Source organism: Electrophorus electricus, chromosome 3, assembly GCF_041902795.1.
Source record: "Electrophorus electricus isolate QZ-2024a chromosome 3, ASM4190279v1, whole genome shotgun sequence".
In the NCBI taxonomy this organism is placed as follows: Eukaryota; Metazoa; Chordata; class Actinopteri; order Gymnotiformes; family Gymnotidae; genus Electrophorus; species Electrophorus electricus.
The window spans coordinates 40,879,491-40,893,734 of record NC_137499.1 but is presented as its reverse complement, the minus strand read 5'-3'; the positions used below and the strand labels follow the sequence as shown (position 1 = coordinate 40,893,734).

At 46.2% G+C, this 14,244-nt stretch overlaps 3 protein-coding genes across 9 annotated transcripts in view; all 3 read left to right on the top strand.

Annotated features, from left to right (window-relative positions):
- Positions 1 to 45: 45 nt before the first annotated feature.
- On the top strand, positions 46 to 6,909 carry retsat.2 (retinol saturase, tandem duplicate 2). 2 transcript variants are annotated; one of them, XM_027028268.3, is made up of 11 exons: positions 46 to 284; positions 1,534 to 1,716; positions 1,991 to 2,232; positions 3,721 to 3,910; positions 4,126 to 4,323; positions 4,584 to 4,703; positions 4,923 to 5,061; positions 5,202 to 5,311; positions 5,507 to 5,673; positions 5,995 to 6,154; positions 6,298 to 6,909. In XM_027028268.3, exons 1-11 carry the CDS (start codon positions 125 to 127, stop codon positions 6,441 to 6,443), a joined length of 1,815 nt encoding a protein of 604 aa, XP_026884069.3. In that variant the 5' UTR covers positions 46 to 124; the 3' UTR covers positions 6,444 to 6,909. The 2 variants fall into 2 exon arrangements, with proteins under 2 accessions (XP_026884069.3, XP_026884070.3); XM_027028269.3 differs by lacking the exon at positions 4,126 to 4,323 and having other exon boundaries at positions 47 to 284.
- Positions 6,910 to 7,653: 744 nt separating this feature from the next.
- cdk21 (cyclin-dependent kinase 21) lies at positions 7,654 to 11,447 on the top strand. The gene is made up of 7 exons (XM_035532873.2): positions 7,654 to 7,887; positions 8,230 to 8,362; positions 10,311 to 10,478; positions 10,612 to 10,721; positions 10,870 to 10,920; positions 11,040 to 11,172; positions 11,290 to 11,447. The coding sequence occupies exons 1-7, from the start codon at positions 7,658 to 7,660 to the stop codon at positions 11,365 to 11,367; spliced, it is 903 nt and encodes a 300-aa protein (XP_035388766.1). The 5' UTR covers positions 7,654 to 7,657; the 3' UTR covers positions 11,368 to 11,447.
- A 432-nt stretch (positions 11,448 to 11,879) lies between these two features.
- The window catches only part of svilc (supervillin c), a 35,702-nt gene continuing 33,337 nt past the window's right edge, over positions 11,880 to 14,244 (top strand). For 5 of the 6 annotated variants that reach the window (XM_081711616.1, XM_035528912.2, XM_035528908.2 and 2 more), the window contains exon 1: positions 11,880 to 11,975. The gene's annotated coding sequence lies outside the window, so the exon portion shown is untranslated. Of the gene's footprint in view, positions 11,976 to 12,024; positions 12,366 to 14,244 lie in introns of those variants that run through there. The other variant, XM_035528905.2, reaches the window with a different exon arrangement.

The window sequence follows — 14,244 nt, the reverse complement described above, 5'->3', positions numbered from 1 at the left end:
CGTGTGTGGTGTTGGGCAGGTGAAGGTGACACCAGCTGACGGCATTACTGCACGCGACTTGTCGCGAGATCGCCACGCGGAAGTGTAACCCTGCGGAGTTTCGTTTCAGCACGCACGAGGGGCGATGTGGCTCGCGGCGGGATTCGTTTGTGCAGTGCTGGTCGCACTTTTCCTTAAGTATGTGTTTAGCTCATCCGGTCTGAGCCCCTTTGACGTCGACACGCGCGAGCCGCTTAAGCCGATGGTTTTGGACAAAAAGGAGAAAGACAAAGTTTTGAAACAAGGTGTGTGGCGGTGGCTCCGCTTGATTAGCGTGGCAAAGGTATCGCGCGTAGGCTGCACGCTTAGCCAGCGCCACGCGACACCGTTCACGTCCGCGCGGAGCTTTCCGTCTTAAACGCGCGGAGGCGTAAACGTGCTCGCGCGCAGCTGAGCGAGCGCAGAAAGGTCAGAAGGAGTTGTTACGCAATACGTGCGCGAGAGGGAGCAAGGCACCATTGCGGCTTATTGAACTGCAAATCAGAACATGTTTAGTGTTAACGTCATATGTCAGAACTCTCAGTGCTGACTACTAAACTAAAGATATTTCAGGTGTGTGTTTGTGTGTGTGTGTTGGGGGGGGGGGGGGGGGGGTATTTTTAAAACTGCGAGAACACCGTAAACATTGGAAAAACCTTCAGTGACATCAGTTTGATTAAAAAACGTTAAATTAATTAACCTTTCAGTTATCATTGTATCAACTATTATTTAATTTCAAATATAATCTGAAACTTGAAAGTGTTTAAATGTAAAAAATAAATCCAACACTGTTATTTGTTCTTTTAACTATGAACGCTTCCATGATAAAGTGATGTCACATAATATCTTATTGGAAGAAGTCAGAGTTCTCGAAAGACTTTCCGAGTAGGAATCAGGAGATGGAACGGCTTGCTCCTTCCCGGGAGACGGAAACGTGTCATTGGTCATGAACGCAGCACGACTCCAGAGCCGCCTGTCGTGTGGGCGGGGTCTAGGTGTACCGTGGTCAAGTCGAGGCTGCCGAACTGAGCATGACAGCCGATGTGGACATAAACTGGACATTATGTTAGATTTACATTTTCAGTGTTTGGCAGACAGTATATTTATCAGTATGACAGTACATGTGCTTCCTGCAACACCAGTTTGTAGTTGAACAGACTCCTAGAAAGCAAACTAATACCTTGAATAGAGAGGGTGGTAAAGTCGGTAGTATAATGTGTAAGTCATGAAGTGTGATTTACAGTTACAGCATTCATCTGACATGTTTATCTAGAGCAACTTACAATTATGACTGAATACAACTTGAGGGTTAAGGGTCTTGCTCAGGGGCCCAGCAGTGGTGGGCTTGAACCAGCAACCTTCTGGTTACTAGTCCAGTACCTTCACCACTGAGATGGTGTAGGTGTCGTGATGTAGTGGTGAGATGTTGGTACAGGTGGCGTGCAGAATATTCTCCCAGTGACCATCTTCACCGGAGCCCCTGTAAACTCCTTGTTTCTCCATTCCCACTTGCAGGCTTTGAGTCCCGCAAAGTCCCGCAATGCCTCGATGCCGTTGTGATCGGCAGTGGTGCCGGGGGCTTGGGCCTTGCAGTTCTGCTGGCGAAGGTCGGGAAGAAGGTTCTGGTTCTGGAACAGCACAGCCGTGCCGGTGGATGTTGCCACACCTTCTCAGAGAAAGGCTTTGAGTTTGACGTCGGTAAGAGCATCGTGGCCCCCTCCTCACACAAGACACCAAGCCAGACTCTCACGGGTTTCCTGTGCCATGGCGCAGCCTGGCGGAGGTTGTCAGACTATTATTTTGTTAAGTAACTGTCACTAGTCAAATTTCAGCTGTTGTTTTTATGAGAATGTTACAGTTTTTGCTCATTTTTCAGGTTTGGAAAGCCATGGCCAGTCATAATAATCCAGAATGGTCATGCTCACCTAGGTGTGTGACCTCACCTGTGCCTATGTGTCACCCTCTGCTTCAGGCATCCACTACGTTGGTGACCTGCAGGAGTCCCGCCCCTTCCGTTGCCTACTGGACCAGCTGACCAATGGCCAGCTTCAGTGGGAACCGCTGGACAACCCCTTCGACCGTGTGGTGCTGGGGCCCCCAGAGAACCGGCGCACGTATCCCATCTACAGTGGCCGAGAGCACTTCGCCCAGGAGCTGAAGAAGTGTTTTCCGGGGGAGGACGAGGCCATTGACGAGTTCTTGAGACTAACCAAGGTGCAAGATCAGTCTCACTCTGTTCAGTGTGTTCGGTTGTATTCTGCGTTTTAGAGAATGCAATGTAATTAGGGAGAGAAGGTGTATAGAAACATATAGAACTTTATAGAAACATATATACCGATATAGAAACATATAGAACTATATAAAACATATAACTGTATACAAACATATATAAATATATAGGACTATATAGAAACATAAAACTATATAGAAACAACTGTATAGAAACATATAGAAACATATATAACTGTATATAAACATATAACTATAGAAACATATATAACAATATAGAAACATATATAACTATATATAAACATACACTGCCTGGCCAAATAAAAGGTCACACACACTAATATTTCCTTGGACCGCCTTTAGCTTTGATTACGGCATGCATTTGCTGTGGCATAATTTCCACAAGCTTCTGCAATGTCACAACATTTATTTCTGTCCAGAGTTGCATTAATTTTTCCCCAAGATCTTGTATTGATGATGGGAGATTTGGACCACTGCACCAAGTCATCTACAGCACATCCCAAAGATTCTCAATGGGTTTCAGGTCTGGACTCTGTGGTAGCCTCAGTCACCTTAGTGCTGCAGTGGTAGCCTGAGTCTGCAGTGGTAGCCTGAGTCTGCAGTGGTAGCCTGAGTCACCTTAGTGCTACAGTGGTAGCCTCAGTCACCTTAGTGCTGCAGTGGTAGCCTCAGTCACCTTAGTGCTACAGTGGTAGCCTCAGTCACCTTAGTGCTGCAGTAGTAGCCTCAGTCACCTTAGTGCTGCAGTGGTAGCCTGAGTCTGCAGTGGTAGCCTGAGTCACCTTAGTGCTACAGTGGTAGCCTCAGTCACCTTAGTGCTGCAGTGGTAGCCTCAGTCACCTTAGTGCTACAGTGGTAGCCTCAGTCACCTTAGTGCTGCAGTAGTAGCCTCAGTCACCTTAGTGCTGCAGTGGTAGCCTCAGTCACCTTAGTGATGCAGTAGTAGCCTCAGTCACCTTAGTGATGCAGTAGTAGCCTCAGTCACCTTAGTGTTGCAGTGGTAGCCTCAGTCACCTTAGTGCTGCAGTGGTGACTCATGCTGGAGCAAAAGGCAGCACCATGTAGAATGAAGCCTCCAGTCAGTAGCATGGGGAATTTTAAACAATAAAAGTGTTTATTTTTAATCATTATTTTTATCTCAACCCTTCATAGATGCTTTTGATGCCCTAGTTTCAAAAGAATATAATCAAAGTAATGCAAAATACTGATAGATGGCTTTTATTTTGTCTTGTTTAGAAGTGTGATCGTGGTGTATGGATGATGGCTGTGCTGAGTGATAGAGGGCTTTTATTTTGTCTTGTTGTTTAGAAGTGTGATCGTGGTGTATGGATGAAGGCTGTCCTGAGTGACAGAGGGCTTTTATTTTGTCTTGTTGTTTAGAAGTGTGATCGTGGTGTATGGATGAAGGCTGTGCTGAGTGACAGAGGGCTTTTATTTTGTCTTGTCGTTTAGAAGTGTGATCGAGGTGTGTGGATGATGGCTGTGCTGAAGCTCCTCCCTTTCCCACTCGCTAAGTTCCTGGCCTGCACAGGGCTGGCCGATTGCCTATCCCACTTCTTCCGCTACGGCTCCCGCAGCCTGGCTGAGGTGGTGAATGGCCTCACTCAGAACAAAGACCTCAGGGCAGTCTTCGGCACCTACGGTGAGTTGAAGGTTTTTTAACTAACTGCTGTTTGCTGAGTTATGAAGAAGTTAAAACTGCATGTATAGCACAGCAGTGCCACTTCTAATATTATAATACTGCTTGAGAAGAGTAATATTTTATATATATACACACACAGCTGATGAAGCTCTGTCCATAACGTCCTGTTTTTACATGCATGTCACATTTTCACCTTGATTGGGGTGTGTGTGTAGGAAAGTCCCCCAGAGAAGCCAGTTTCTCCATGCACAGTTTGCTGATGTGCCACTATCTGCACGGTGCCTGGTACCCGAGGGGCGGGGCCAGTGAGATTGCCTATCACATGATCCCCATTATCGAAAAGGCCGGAGGAGCCGTGCTCGTTAGAGCGCCTGTCAACCGCATCCTCCTCAATGACAACAACGAAGCTATAGGTAGAACGTCCATGACAACAACATTCTATAGGTAGAACGTCCATGACAACAACGTTCTATAGGTAGAACGCCCACTTTACTTTCCATTTATCTGACGCTTTCTTCCAAATCATGACTGAACACAGCTTGAGTAATTGAGGGTTGAGGGTCTTTCTCAGGGACCCAACAGTGGAAAGCTGGCAGTGGTGGGACTTGAACCAGCAACCTTCCAATTACAAGGTGAGTACCTTAACCACTGAGACACCACTGCTTTGATGCAGGGGTGAGTGTCCTGAAGGGGCAGGAGGAGGTGCATGTCCAGGCCCCCTTAGTCATCTCAGACGCAGGAATCTTCAACACCTACAACCAGCTCCTGCCCAGAGAGGTGCAGAAGTTCCCGGGTGAGGGGAGGCATTAGTGGAATGGAAGATGTATGCAGATAGTCAATAACAAAACATTTATTAACATTAGTTGTAGAAAGTCTTTTTACTGCCATAGAGTGTATGATTGTCAGTAATGTAATCTGTTATTTCTTCAAGTATCTTGTAGTAGTACGGTATGCACGTGTGCACTGATTTGTGTGTGCTTTTCACTTGTGGGTGTGTGTGGGTGTGCTTCAGCGATTCAGAAACAGCTGGGCATGTTGAGGCATGGTGCAGGTGGACTCAGTGTCTTTCTGGGTCTGGCTGGGTCCAAAGAGGAGTTGGGTCTCAAAGCGGAGAACCACTGGATCTTCAGCGAGAACAACCTGGACGAGCTGTGAGCGCAACAACCCTCTGACTTCTGGCCTCTGCAGGGCACAGGCCTGAACCGTCCTGGCCTGCTGCAGAGGTTGCTATGGTAACCTGAACTTTGTCCTGCTGGCGTGATGTGGTCACATGGCCTGTTTTTCTGATCAGGATGGATGACTACCTGAAAGGTGAGAGGGACGAGTGTGTGACGAGGGTTCCGATGGTCTTCGCTGCCTCGCCGTCCGCCAAGGACCCCACCTGGGAGCAGAGGAAGCCAGGTTGGGTGTGGGTGGGGGCGTGTGTGTAAACCATTAGATTAAAATGACTTTAACACTATGAAACTCATGCAACTCAGTCCAGACTTGAGTGCAACTGTGTGTGTGCCTGTCTGCTGCTTCTGATCTTGTGTGTCTAGCTTGTGTACTTTGCATAGTGTTCTGTGTTTCATTCTGATGTCTCGCTGACATACCCAGGCAAGTCCACCCTGAGTCTGGTGACCTTTGCCCCCTACGAGTGGTTTGAGGAGTGGAAAGATGGCAAAGTTAAAAACCGAGGGCCGGACTATACGGATGTGAAGAAGAAGATTATCCAGTCTCTTCTGGAGGTGGTGACTCACATCTTCCCCAAGATCACGGACAAGGTATACACTTCCCCTGGCTCCTCCTCTCTGTTCTCCTGGCTCCTCCTCTCTGTTCCCCTGGCTCCTCCTCTCTATCTGTCTGTCTGTCTGTCTGTTTTTCATATTTCACTTCACTGATTGTAAACATCACCCATTTCTATGTCCTTCACCTCCCTACCATCAGTGCATGTTTAAAGGGACCACACACACACTGATCCTAAAACACCAACTGAATTATCTCCACCCAAATTACCTTTCACATGACGTCTTCCCTCTCTCACAAATCTCATCTCTCTCTCTCTCTCTCTCTCTCTCTCTCTCTCTCTCTCTCTCTCTCTCTAGATAGAGTATGTGGATGCTGGCACTGCTGTGACTAATCAACACTACATAGCTGCTCCCAGAGGAGAGTTCTATGGGGCTGACCACAACACTGCCCGCTTCACTGCAGATGTCTGCGCTTCCATCAGACCACAGACGCCTGTCAGGAATCTCTTCCTTACAGGTCTGTGTGTGCCTGCACTGAAGCATTATGCTCAATTACTGCAGACTTGTTCTGTCTTCCTTCGTGTGAACAACTTTGATGTGAATCACTGTGTGACTCTTTGGGACTGTGTGAATCATTTTTTTCTGGTTGTGTGTTTCTAGGTCAGGACCTGTGCTCATGTGGTCTGGCTGGTGCTCTGGTGGGTGCGATGATCTGTGGCTCCGCGATTCTCAACCGTAACCTTTACATGGACGTCACGGCCCTCAATAAGAAACTCAAACATGCCAACGCCAAGAAAGCGCAGTAACCACGGCAACCAGCACACTAACTGGGACTAATGCCAGCTGGCATCATATGATCTAACCATAGACTAATCCCTGCCCTCTTCATCAACCCTTTGCTTTATACCTTTGTGACAGACTGAAGGAGACCTTGTAAGGAAGTGACTTGTATAGGGGTGAGACTGTTTCTCTGCAGGATCCAGTCTACTTACACGCCCAAACGCTCACTTTGATCTGAGCACTTTGTCCCACTTATTCATGCGTGATGCTGTTTTGTTTTCACAGCACCTTTTGAGTCTCTTCAGTGGCAGTTTACACTAATTGTGTAGAGGTGGTGTGTGGCCTTACATAGTTAATTCACATTTTTGTAGAATAAAGCTTGTTTCAATTAGGGAACCTCCCAACATCGAATATGCTAATAAGTGCGAGGTGCGGGTTGAGGCTGTTATGAACCGATGGTCGCCGTTATCTGATAATAAAACACTGAACTAATTTGTGTTCTTTTGTCCTGGTGTTTGGTAGATCCGCTAAAGACATGCAGCAGCAGTAAAGTGTTCAGGTGTTGTAGTCTCGTGATAATCTGCGTAATGAAATCAGAACGTACCATGGCGCGTGCGGGAAAGGTGCAGAAAGCCAAAGCTCCCACAGTGGGGGGTAAAACGGGCCATGTGCGCACCTGGAGCCCGCACATCTGCGGCGCGACGTCGGAAAGGTGATCATCGTCATCTTGGGGTTTGGTTTGTATGAAGAAACGGCGTGATTCATCTAAGAGCGGTAGGTGTGAACACGGAGGCACGAGTGTGAAACACACACACTCTCTCTCACACACACACACACACACGCTAGTTTAGCTAGCGAAGTCATTGCCATGCGGGTGAGCTGGATAGAAGTTAGCTAGCATAGCTTCAGTTATATATATATATATATATATATATATATATATATATATATATATATATATATATATATATATATATATATATATATATATATATTTATATATATTTATTTTTATTTTTTTGTTTGTTTGTTTGTTTGTTTTATTACTAATTTGTTCAGTTTGACACCGTTTGCTGTGCGTGGTATAGCCATGCCAGTAAAGTCACTTTGAACTGATCTGAATACAGACGGGTCAGTCACAGCATGGCATCGCTAAAGGCAGCTGTTCGTCCAGCTCTTGTGAAGCTGAGGATATTGTTCTTTTCTTTCTTGTAGATTAAGTTCATTAAACTGACTAAACATGGATGACCGCACTTCGGAACATTTAGATTATGAAATATTAGCCGAAATTGGCAAGGGCGCCTATGGGAAAGTGTACAAAGCCCGGGAGGTGCGGGACAGGCGGCGCCTCCTCGCTGTGAAGAAGCTGAACCTCCCTGGAGATCCCAGCAACGGCATCCCGCAGGTCATGGTGCGGGAGGTGGCACTGCTCCGAAAACTGCAGTCTTTTAACCACCCAAACGTAGTCAAGTAAGTAGACGCGTGTTCTGGCATAGCTGGGGATCTGCAAATGGAAATGTAAGTAGTGCTGATGGATCTCATTAAGATCAGATATAATACATAAGCCTGTCTCTAACTGGGCCAGGTCCCAGATCCGGGTCTTGTAGCTCCGATGGGGAATTCAGTTTCTTTTCCCAGGAAGCACACATACTGACATACTCATACATAAGTCAGTTGTTCTGGGAAAGAACATCTGCAAAAATCCTGAAAATGTGAACTCTGAGTTCACTAGCAGGATCAGTAGGTGTGTCCAGTGCTGGAGAGGCTGGGCTTGCATTTGTAAAGGACCTAATGGAAAGCATCTTTCTGAAGGCTGCTGGATGTGTCGGCTGCTGTGAGGAAGCAGAGTTTGGACCTGACGCTGGTCTTTGAGTACATAGATCAGGATCTGGCCTCTTTCCTCAGCACAGCGTCGGAGGACGGATTGGCCAGAGACAAAATCAAGGTGTGTGTGGGTGGTTTTGACACACTGGGTGCATCTCATAACTTTACCTGGTCATTATTGTTCCCTTATCTCCTCCATCTGAGAGTGTTACAAGACCTGTACAAGAGCACTATGAGACCTGTATGAGACCTGTACAAGAGCACTATGAGACCTGTACAAGACCTGTATGAGACCTGTACAAGAACACAGACCTGTACAAGAGCACTATGAGCCCAGTATAAGAACACTATGAGACCTGTACAAGACCTGTAGGAGACCTGTAGAAGAACACTATGAGACCTGTATACAAGCATTATAAGAACACTATAAGACCTGTATAAGAGTGCTATAATAGCATTATAAGAGCGCTATAAGAGCACTATAAGAGCTGTATAATAACAAGACCTGTATCAGACCTGTATAAGAACACTATGAGACCTGTACAAGACCTGTATGAGACCTGTATAAGACCTGTATGAGACCTGTACAAGAGCACTATGAGACCTGTACAAGACCTGTATGAGACCTGTATAAGAACACTATGAGACCTGTACAAGACCTGTAGGAGACCTGTATAAGAACACTATGAGACCTGTACAAGAGCACTATGAGACCTGTATAAGACCTGTATGAGACCTGTATAAGAACACTATGAGACCTGTACAAGACCTGTAGGAGACCTGTATAAGAACACTATGAGACCTGTACAAGAGCACTATGAGACCTGTATAAGACCTGTATGAGACCTGTATAAGAACACTATGAGACCTGTACAAGACCTGTAGGAGACCTGTATAAGAACACTATGAGACCTGTACAAGAGCACTGAGACCTGTATAAGACCTGTATGAGACCTGTATAAGAACACTATGAGACCTGTACAAGACCTGTAGGAGACCTGTATAAGAACACTATGAGACCTGTATAAGAGTGCTATAAGAGCACTATAAGAGCACTATAAGCGCTATAAGAGCACTATAAGAGCTGTATAATAACAAGACCTGTATGAGACCTGTATAAGAACACTGAGACCTGTACAAGACCTGTATGAGACCTGTATAAGACCTGTATGAGACCTGTACAAGAGCACTATGAGACCTGTACAAGACCTGTATGAAACCTGTATAAGAACACTATGAGACCTGTACAAGACCTGTAGGAGACCTGTATAAGAACACTATGAGACCTGTACAAGACCTGTAGGAGACCTGTATAAGAACACTATGAGACCTGTACAAGAGCACTATGAGACCTGTATAAGACCTGTATGAGACCTGTATAAGAACACTATGAGACCTGTACAAGACCTGTAGGAGACCTGTATAAGAACACTATGAGACCTGTATAAGAGTGCTATAAGAGCACTATAAGAGCACTATAAGAGCGCTATAAGAGCACTATAAGAGCTGTATAATAACAAGACCTGTATGAGACCTGTATAAGAACACTATGAGACCTGTACAAGACCTGTAGGAGACCTGTATAAGAACACTATGAGACCTGTAGAACACTATGAGACCTGTATAGAAGCATTATAAGAACACTATAAGACCTGTATAAGAGCACTATGAGAGCACTATAAGAGCGCTATAAGAGCACTATAAGAGCTGTATAATAACAAGACCTGTATGAGACCTGTATAAGAACACTATGAGACCTGTACAAGACCTGTAGGAGACCTGTATAAGAACACTATGAGACCTGTGTAGGAGCATTATAAGAACACTATAAGACCTGTAAAAGAGTGCTATAATAGCACTATAAGCACTATAAGAGCACTATAAGAGCTGTATAAGAACACTGTAAGAGTGTTATAATAGCACTATAAGAGTGCTTTAATAGCATTAAGAGCACTATAATAGCATTATAAAAGCGTTATAATAGCACTATAAGAGCACTATAAGAGCATAATAGCGCTATAATAGGACGTGTTTTGTTCATCTCCTCTGGTTGGTTCTCTGTCCTGCAGGATGTGATGCAGCAGCTGTTTACAGGCCTGGACTTCCTGCATTCCAACGCTGTCATCCACCGTGACCTCAAGCCAGACAACGTGCTGGTGAGCTGTCGTGGAGAAGTGAAGATTGCCGACTTCGGCCTGGCAAGGATCTACACGTACAACATCGCGCTGACACCCTGCGTGCGTGCGCCCCGCACACACATACTTGCTGTCGTCTCGGGCGCATGGCGCTGTAATGTAGAGGGCTCTCACCCTGGACCAGGAACCTGCTGCAGGACCTCAGGATGTAGACGTGTGTTGTCTCGCTGTGTAGGTGGTGACTCTGTGGTACAGGGCTCCTGAAGTGCTGCTCCGTTTGGGATACACGTCCTCTGTGGACGTCTGGAGCGCCGGTTGCATCTTTGCCGAACTCTTTCTGCTGAGGTGAGCACGTCCGACGCCCCGGACACGCCGGGTCCTTCCGTAGACCCTGAATGTTAGATCTAGGTGACCAGGAGCTGAGCTCTCCAGGACGAAAGGTCGCCCTCATTTTGCTCTGATAAAGATCCTTCACCTCTCCTCTACTCCCCAGACCTTTGATTCGCGGTTATACAGAATTTCAGCAGCTTCAGAAGATCTTTGAGTGAGTGCAGATATGTTTTCTTCCCTGAGCAATTTGTAGATTTACATGTGAATCAGACTTACAGGTGGGAGGTGATTTTGGCCTTAAACTGCTGTGTTTGCATCCCACTGCTTGGTAAGGGTGGCTGGTGTTCCTGCAGAGGAGGACTGGCCTAAGGACAGCCCCATCCAGTATAACCCAGCCTGGAGATCCGAGCCAGGAACACACCTGCTGCCAGCCTGCCTCCGCGACAAGGACAGTGACCTGCTCGCTGTAAGTGCTTCTCGTGGACCTTATCGTGAGTGAGTGAGTGACAGAGAGACACAAAGATCTAGGAGCATTCTTTTACTAGGAATATTTTAACCCTTTCACCCCGTCTGCTCCCTGCAGCAATGCCTGACCTTCAGCCCCAGCCGCCGCATCACGGCCAGCAAAGCCTTGGCCCACCCGGTCCTGGTGGGCCCCTAACATCCCCACACAGACAGGAAGAGGGAGGGGCCAAAGGGAGGGGCGGGGCACTGTGGCATGGAATCCTCCCACTCGTTTTGTTTGTGGTCTGTTAAGAGTTCTCATGCCGTAATATGCACGGATACCCTCACACGTCTGACACTCCTTGGTGTAGGTTTTTGTTAATGCTACAATCAGGAAAGAGGAAGTTTGAATTTTTGCATTGTCTTAAGAATAAAAAAAACAAAACAAAAAACACAGTAATTTTTTCATGATAGTTCAAGGTTGTGTGTGTGTGTATGTGCCTGCATTTGTGTGTGTGTGTGTGTGTGTCTGTGCGTTTGTGAGTGTCTGCGTGTGCACGTGTGTCTGCGTTTGTGTGAGTGTGTGTGTGTGTGTGTGTGCGCGTGTGTTCAAGCATGTATAGACGCAGTCAGAAGATATAAGCGGTCTCTAATGACACTATTCTCAGTGGACGGAAGGGGGCGCTAATTCTTGCCTATGACTTAATGAAACCACACCTGTTACAACGCCATATGGTCTGTGCCTCCTAACAGTAACTGGTACCAGTATGAGACGCAGACAGGAATTTCTCGGACTGCTTTGCTATCATTCTACACTCTCAAAAGGTTTGTGTCAGAAAATCCTCGCGGATGGATGAATTTCGTCTGAACGTCGCTGGTGTCCTGAAACTTTGAAACTTCTGCTATTGTCCCGTTTCGCCCTCTTCGCAAGCTCAAAGCGTGCTGTTGTAGGGTATTTTTATCCTCACACACACAAACTGACTCACTCACACACACACTTATTCAAACTCACGCACATACACACACACACATTCACTCACTTTCTCACACACACACTCACTCACTCACTCACTTATTCACACACACACTCACTCACTCACTTATTCACACACACACTCACTCACTCACGGCCTCCCTAAAAGGGCTTTTCACACCTTCTGCTTGAGGCGTTGTGCGCAGGCGCAGCGCCGTGCGGTTCGGAGCCGAGCTGCCCATGTAAGTAGCATGCACGGTTTTGGCGCGTGTTGCCTGCGTTTTGAGTCCTAAACAAAGTGACGACACTGTCGTAGCAGTCATAATGTAGTCGTAATGTGGTCTGATTTGTCACGCCGAGCGCTGTTGGGAAGTTCTCTGGGTTTGCAGCCCAAGTTTTAACGGCGAGAGCGTTTTTGCAACCTGATCCTGGCTGGCTGATGTCTGTGCGCGTTCACGTGGCTATTTGCAGCACAGACGCGCGCACCTGGAGCTTCACCCCAACATGCGCGCAGAGGCTCGAGCGTGGAAGCTAAGCTCTGGACTGTGTGCGTGTGTGTGTGCGTGTGCGTGTGCGTGTGTGTGTGTGTGTGTGTCATCTGCCTGAGAATCTGGGAGTGTGCACAGCCAGAATAAAAGGACTGAGCAGACTGGGGGCAAATGCAACACAGATCTTTTCTAGACTGACGTTTTATCAGAGTATTCAAACATTACTCGTTTAATTTCAGACATTTAATTTCTTTGTCAGTAATTAGGACATCCAAAGTGAATTGTTATAACATAGAGTTCTTAGTTTCCTTAATATAGCAAACATAATTCATGTTGTTTTACTGTGGTACTGCTTTGGCAAAACTGAACTGAACTTTACTCACTACACACACACACACACACCACACATACTTTACTCACTACACACACACCACACATACTTTACTCACTACACACACACCACACATACTTTACTCACTACACACACACCACACATACTTTACTCACTACACACACACACTTTACTCACTACACACCACACACACTTTACTCACTACACACACACCACGCACCACACATACTTTACTCACTACACACCACACACACTTTACTCACTACACACACACCACACATACTTTACTCACTACACACACACACCACACACACTTTACACACTACACATACACCACACATACTTTACTCACCACACATACACATACATACTATACATACAACACATACTTTACTCACTGCGCACACACACACACACACACACACCACATGTACCACACGCATTCTTTATATTTATATTTTCCATATTTTCTTATGGGTTCATCAGAAATAATTTACCTGGAGAGAATTGTTATCCACTACACAAGACCAACCACCACACATACCTCACACTCTACACACATTCCAATCCAAACACTACGCACACACACACACACACGCACAAAATACGCAAGTTCATTAAACAACACACTAGGTTATAACGTTGTGTACCCAGGCCTTACAGACGTCTGTTTCATAAGGTGATGTCATTAAATTATGTATGGGTCCTGGAGATCAGCTTTGTTTGTGTTGTACCAGCAGCCCGGTGACCAGGTAACCAGGGGTAACCATGGTAACCAGGGGTAACCATGGTCTTCACAGGCTGTGGGGCAGAGGGTCTGCCCCGGTCCTGTTTAGGTAATACCAGATCATTAAATCACTTCTACATGTGTCCAGCAGGAGCTAAAATAGATCTCTGCTCTTTCCTTGGCCTAGTCTGACTGGTCAGGGCAGAACACACTGCAAGATTAGAAAGTTACTGGTTCTGTGGACTGGTGATCTTTGGTTGTAGCTGAAGAACTAGGCAGCCTGGTTGCTCCTCGCTGGATGTACATGTGTTTGCATTTGTTTAACCCATTTACCTCTAGTTTGAATAAAAGTTGTTGAATGGAATTGAAGTAAATACATTTGGAAACGTGTGACTCCCAGTCGGAGGGAAGGCCCGCCCAGCGAGTCCAGCTGACTTGGCTGCTTTGGTTCAACTCTTCCCAGATGAGCTCTACATTTATTTTGTCTCCTATATTCTAATATTCTGTTTCCAGCTCCTTATAGAATGAAACACACAACAACAGTACAAACATGT